The following is a 6,854-nucleotide window of genomic DNA, read 5'->3' as shown; positions in this document are numbered from 1 at the left end:
AAAATCCCTTTGGGCTGGGCGGGGCCTTGCCGATGTTTTTGGGCGAGTGGGGCACGAACACCCACTGACCAGAACACCCACTGACCAGAACACCCTCTGTGTGTGGCCATTGGTATTGTCTGTGTTTTGTTGTTTTTAAAGAAAATAAGAAAATCAATCTACATACAGTATCAGTCTAAAGTTTGGATACACCTACCCATTCCAGGGTTTTTCTTTATTTGCACTTTTTTCTACATTATAGAATAATAGTGAAGTCATCAAAACTATGAAATAACACACACAGTGGGGCAAAAAAGTATTTAGTCAGCCACCAATTGTGCAAGTTCTCCCACTTAAAAAGATGAGGCCTGTAATTTTCATCATAGGTACATTTCAACTATGACAGACAAAATGAGAAAAAAAATCCAGAAAATCACATTGTAGGATTTTTAATGAATTTATTTGCAAATTATGGTGGAAAATAAGTATTTGGTCACCTACAAACAAGCAAGATTTCTGGCTCTCACAAACCTGTAGCTTCTTCTTTAAGAGGCTCCTCTGTCCTCCACTCATTACCTGTATTAATGTCTCTTTAATTAATCATTAATCAGAGGTTTTAAATGTCCAAATTCATCAATATGCTGAAATAATTTGTGATTTTGTTGAAGACCAAGACATACAAATTCCTCTCTACACACACACACGTCACACTTGTTAAGATTACTTGTATTTGGCTAAAATACTACCTTTTACAAACTGCTTACGCACCAATATTTACCAAGCGGTCACTCCAGACTAAAATTGATTAGTTTGTTTTACTGTAATAAATAGCGAGCATATTAATCACTCACATCGAAATCAATGAAAATGGGACAATAGCCGCGGAAACGTCCACCGTTTGTCCTCTTCTAAAAAAAAAAACTACCACAACGAACTTGAATTTGGGAATACTTCCATACCTGTTGATAGATGGCAACCTGGAGGAGCCATTTATCAACTGGAATTCCTGCTGTCTTCTTTTTCTACAGGTCCTCTAAAGTGTATGGACTTCCTGCTGTCTTCTTCTACAGGTCATCTAAAGTGTATGGACTTCCTGCTCTCTTCTTCTTCTTCAGGTCATCTAAAGTGTATGGACTTCCTGCTCTCTTCTTCTACAGGTCATCTAAAGTGTATGGACTTCCTGCTCTCTTCTTCTTCTACTACTACAGGTCATCTAAAGTGTATGGACTTCCTGCTCTCTTCTTCTTCTACTTCTACAGGTCATCTAAAGTGTATGGACTTCCTGCTCTCTTCTTCTTCTACTTCTACAGGTCATCTAAAGTGTATGGACTTCCTGCTGTCTTGCAATTGACTGCATTGTTGTTGTTCCCACCAGCAGGACAACATGAGTGGAGAGAAGGAGGCATTGCTGGAAGAAATTGAACAGAGTTTACACCCTCTAACGGAGGATAATTTACGACACCTGTGTGAACGTTGTGGAATAGATGGCTCCCAAGTTAAAGGAAAGAACCATCGCTCGTTGCGACGTAAAATCATGGAGGAAATGTGGGAAAATGCAGATTCAGTGAAATCGGAGGAGCAGGGAATGTCTTGGTTACTCCGACTGAAAGATGACATCAGTAGGATGCAGGAAGAATCTACTGTGGGACCCATGAGTCCCAGCCAGTCTGATGACGATGCTACAGACTGCGATGAAGAATGGAACGTGGAGGACAACGATGGAGATTCAGATTCGATGTCATCAAGTAGGAACAATGGTGTGTATTAGACTACAATCTGCTTCTGTAGCAGTTCATTGATTGGTCAATATTTATTAATTGACCCGTATTTGCTCAACGTAACTATTCAGTGTTGTATAGCAGCTCATCTGTGTTGGATGGGGAAGATGCTTCAACACTAGGTCATTGTTAAGTACTTTGGTGCATGTGAGGAGCCTAAACTTCACGTCTTTGTTTCACAGGGGACAACCCTAACGGTCGCTCGCTGAGTGGAAGGGTCTTATCATCTGGGAAGGCTCCAGGGTTGAAAGTGATCCAGCGACCTTACAGCTGCGATGTATGTGAGAAAAGTTTCCCACATTTAGGAGACCTAAAGAGACACCAGAGAATACACACAGGAGAGAAACCATATGGCTGTGATCAATGTGGGAAGAGTTTTCGTCAGCCAGGGCAACTGACGAAACACAAGCTAACACACACCGGAGAGAAATCTTATCGCTGTGATCAATGTGGGAAGAGTTTTGCTCGAGCTGATACCAGGACTGAACACAAGCGAACACACACAGGAGAGAAATCTTATGTCTGTGATCGATGTGGTAAGAGTTTCACTACCTTAGGAGCACTGACTATACACCAGAGAATACACACAGGAGAGAAACCATATGTCTGCGCTGTATGTGAAAAGAGTTTCCGTCAGTCAGGACAACTGACTATACACAAGCGGAACACACACGGAGAAAAACCATATAACTGTGATCAATGTGAGAAGAGTTTTGCCGAAGCTGGTTCCCTGACTGAACACAGACGAACACACACAGGAGAGAAACCATATGTCTGTGATCAATGTGGGAAGAGTTTCACTACCTTAGGAACACTGACTATACACCAGAGAATTCACACAGGAGAGAAACCTTTTGTTTGTGCTATATGCGGAAAGAGTTTCCGTCAAACGGTACAACTGACAAGGCACAAGAGAACACACGCGGGAGAGAAATCTTACAGAAGCTTTGATCAATGAGGTCGATCATCTCGCCTGGGTTGCCCCGGTACGAAGTGTTTGCATCTGGCGAAAGTTGATTGCATTCGTTTTGGAACCAGGAAAGCCCATATGGCAAAATGTGCTCAAAACAAAAGTGACATAGATTTAAGCTCGTGGAGTCATGACTAGGATTCTGTGTTTTCAAAAGCAAGAAGTGATTGCTTTAGTTAATATGTTTTTTTTTTTATCTGCCTTCTCAATAAAAACTCATTTGAGCAGTTCATATTTTATGGAAAAGATATGTATGTTTCTGGACGACGCACCGTGCTGGCTTGTTGACAACATGACCGAGCGATGCAGATTACCGTTACATTTGAGAAGGGCGCTCCTCCATCACCGCTTTCGCCCATTTACGTCACGGGCCATAGACGGGGGGGGGGGGGCGAGCGGCTTAAGCATGATCCAATCCGCCCACTGACTTTACACAAGCTGACGCACAACCTGGAGAGAAGCTTTTCCAAATGTTCTGTGTGGAAAGAGTTATACCAAAGTAAGGCTTTTTGAAAATCCCAGGAGAGAAACCATACCTCTGTGCTATATGTGGAAACAGTTTTCCGTCAAGCAGTACAACTGACGAGACACATGCTGACACACAGGGGAGAGGGCTGTGATCAATGTGGGAAGAGTTTTGCTCGAGCGGATTACCTGACTGAACGCACACAAACTCACAGTTGAAGATGCATCAGCGAACACACACACTGGAGAGAGACATTACAGATGTGTGTGGTCTGCTGTGAGTTTTTAGTTTATTGGGATCCCCATTAGCTACAGGATTTTGGATCCTCATTCTTCACGGTTTTGATACCGTGAAGAAACTCAGTGGTGCGTCTGGTGGGGTATCTACAGTCTATTCGGGAAAGTATTCAGACCCCGGGGGAGAAGGTCACCACCCTGACCAAGGACCAAGAACGCGATGGTCACTCTGACAGAGTTCCTCTGTGGAGATGGGAGAACCTTCTAGAAGGACAACCATCTCTGCAGCACTCCACAAATCAGGCCTTTATGGTAGAGTGTCCAGGCGGAAGCCACTCCTCAGTAAAAGGCACATGACAGCCCGCGTAGTTTGCCAAAAGGCACCTGAAGGACTCTTAGACCACCATAAGCATCATGCTGTGGGGATGTTTTTCAGCAGCAGGGACTGGGAGACTAGTCAGGTTCGAGGGAAAGATGAACGGAGAAAAGTACAGAGAGATCCTTGATGAAAACCTGCTCAGGACCTCAGACTTGGGCGATGGTTCACCTTCCAACAGGACAACGACCCTAAGCATACAGCCAAGACAACACAGAAGTGGCTTCGGGACATGTCTCTGAATGTCCTTGAGTGGCCCAGCCGGAGACCGGACTTGAACCCGATCTAACATCCCTGGAGAGACCTGAAAATTGCTGTGCAGCGACACACCCCATCCAACCTGACAGAGCTTGAGAGGATCTGCAGATAAGAATGGGGGAAACTCTCCAAATACAGGTTAGCGTCATACCCAAGAAAACCCACGGCTGTAATCACTGCCAAAGGTGCTTCATCAAAGTACTGATTTAAAGGGTCTGAATAGTTATGTAAATGTGATGTCAGTTTTTTAATTTTATTTGTATAAATTTGCAACAATTTTGGAGAGAGAGAATTTTTTTTTTTTTTTTTCATTACGGGGTATTGTGATGTCATTACGGGGTATTGTGATGTCATTACGGGGTATTGTGATGTCATTACGGGGTATTGTGATGTCATTACGGGGGTATTGTGATGTCATTACGGGGGTATTGTGATGTCATTACGGGGGTATTGTGATGTCATTACGGGGGTTTTGTTTGTAGATTGATGACGGAAAACAATTGAATCCATTTTAGAACAAGGCTGTAAGGTAACAGAATGTGGGCACAAATCAAGGGGTCTGAATACTCTCTGAAGGCCCTCTGTCTGTTCTGAAGTGTACACAAATACATTGAACACGTGGTTCGGTATTTTCAACACACAAATATATCTTAAGACAAGACGACGTCCATTTCTCCTCAACCCTAAAGACTATCAACCATGCTGTTGATGTTAGTTCTATGTGTGTAGTTTTAAAGGGCAAGGACGTGCTGTTTTGTTTTGAGACAGCTTTGCTCGGTCTTTCTTTTCTGCACCTGACCACATTACCAGCCAGTCATCAAGATGGGACAAGACCAGAGTCTGAACAACTAGTACAGTGGATCTTTGTGTCAAAAACAGAGAACATATTTTTATAACAGACAATACCCCTCCCCATCTTCACAGCAACCTAGTCTAACAGTTGACCATGATAACTTCACCTCATCTAAACAACAACTTAGTCAATATGACCTGACCATGATAACTACACAACAACTTACTCAATATGACCTGACCATGATAACTTCTCCTCTAAACAACAACTTAGTCAATATGACTAGACCATGATAACTACACAACAACTTAGTCTAACAGTTGACCATGATAACTTCACCTCATCTAAACAACAACTTAGTCAATATGACCTGACCATGATATTCACACCCCATCTTCACATGCACAACCCCAGGTGAGGTTTAGGTCTCAGATGGTTGGAACCAAATACAATATGATTTTAGATGCATGTACGTCCAGTTTATTCTGTAAGTCCTTTTGCTACGAGTCTCCGTGCGCTCCCATGGCTGTAGGTGCTGATGTGTGGAGTCTGCAGTCATCAGCATACATAGTAATTTTAGCTTCTTGTAAGACAAATGGCAAATAATTTGTAAAAAATAGAGAAGAGTAAGGTGTGTTGGTTTGATGACATGGTGAGGGTTTCACACTCTGTGGGGTTATATTTACTTTACCACCTACTGTTGGTGCTTTCATGAGATGGCTGAGAGACCGTCACTTTAAAAACGGGCTCATATTGTCAATTAAAACAATGTAAAAATGTAGAATGTTTTGCCAATGTTATTGGTAGAATTTACATGTTGTAATTCAATAGGTAGAGTTCATGTTGTAATTCAATAGGTAGAGTTGACATGTTTTAATTAAATTTAATTAAAATTGAACGCATATGTGCTTGTAGTTAATACACGCCACAATAGTTTTGTTTTTAAATGATAATAAATACGAAAGCTCCTATGAACCTTGGCATTCTTTTTTCCAACTTATTCTTCTGAGAACAACTAAAAATGCATTTTTTTAAACCTAAACTAAGATTAGCTCCACGAAACATCATCGACGTAGACGCACAATCGTTGTGTATCTCTTATTGGGGAAAGACTAATGAACGGGCTGCACAGTCACTATGGGAGCTGTCTACAGCGCCCGGTTAAATTGTGCATTACAAGCAATTATTTTTTTTAACTCTGCAAACGGTTAAACTCGTGAGATAGTTTATTGTATAGTGGGTAACATAATACTTATATCATCCTACATTGAAATGTTGATTTATTTGTACATATTAGATTATTTTATATTTCGCCGTCTTCCTTGATGTTTTGATCCAAATGGAACGCATACGTTACGACTACATTACGCAAGCTCACGTTTTGACCGCATCGAATGGAAGGTATACGTTACGACTACATTACGCAAGCTCACGTTTTGACTGCATCAAATGGAACGCATACGTTACGACTACATTACGCAAGCTCACGTTTTGCTCACATCGAAATATGGTTAATTACTGTTAGTAATTACTGTTGGTGCTGTTAGTGTAAAAGTTTATAGTTATCGCGATGACACAATCGATGGCTTCATAAAACAGATCAATATATTTGGTTCTGGTCCGCTTGGCGGTTGCAGGACTTAGAACGCTGCTGTCAATTTCAAACTCTAATGGCATGAATAATGCGGGACACTGTATAAACTATCACTCAAATACAGTGGCTTGGAAAGTATTCAGACCCCTTGACTTTTTCCACATTTTGTTATGTTACAGCCTTATTCTAAAATGGATTAAATAGTTCCCCCCCCCCCCCCCCCCCATCAATCTACACACAATGCCCCATAATGTCAAAGCAAAACCTGTTTAAAAAAAACAACATTTTTGCTAATCGCTTAAAAAAACGGAAATATCACATTTACGTAAGTATTCAGACCCTTTACTCAGTACTTTTGTTGAAGCACCATTGGCAGCGATCACAGCATCGAGTCTTGGGTGTGA

The 6,854-nt window shown here is 41.7% G+C and overlaps 1 protein-coding gene across 1 annotated transcript; it reads left to right on the top strand.

The window, feature by feature from the left end:
• Positions 1–74: 74 nt before the first annotated feature.
• On the top strand, positions 75–6,541 carry LOC135538294 (zinc finger protein 239-like). The gene is made up of 2 exons (XM_064964201.1): positions 75–1,736; positions 1,940–6,541. Exons 1-2 carry the CDS (start codon positions 1,364–1,366, stop codon positions 2,713–2,715), a joined length of 1,149 nt encoding a protein of 382 aa, XP_064820273.1. The 5' UTR covers positions 75–1,363; the 3' UTR covers positions 2,716–6,541.
• The last annotated feature ends 313 nt before the right edge of the window (positions 6,542–6,854 follow it).

The sequence above is a fragment of the Oncorhynchus masou genome, unplaced genomic scaffold (genome assembly GCF_036934945.1).
Source record: "Oncorhynchus masou masou isolate Uvic2021 unplaced genomic scaffold, UVic_Omas_1.1 unplaced_scaffold_938, whole genome shotgun sequence".
In the NCBI taxonomy this organism is placed as follows: domain Eukaryota; kingdom Metazoa; phylum Chordata; class Actinopteri; order Salmoniformes; family Salmonidae; genus Oncorhynchus; species Oncorhynchus masou.
The sequence above is the reverse complement of the archived record's forward strand: the minus strand, read 5'-3'. Positions and strand labels throughout refer to the sequence as shown.

Bases quoted from the DNA above. Each gene is read 5' to 3' on its own strand.
- LOC135538294 (XM_064964201.1), top strand. From the start codon at position 1,364: ATGAGTGGAGAGAAGGAGGCATTGCTGGAAGAAATTGAACAGAGTTTA. The intron at 1,737-1,939 runs GTGTGTATTAGA...TTTGTTTCACAG, and splicing joins GTCATCAAGTAGGAACAATG to GGGACAACCCTAACGGTCGC.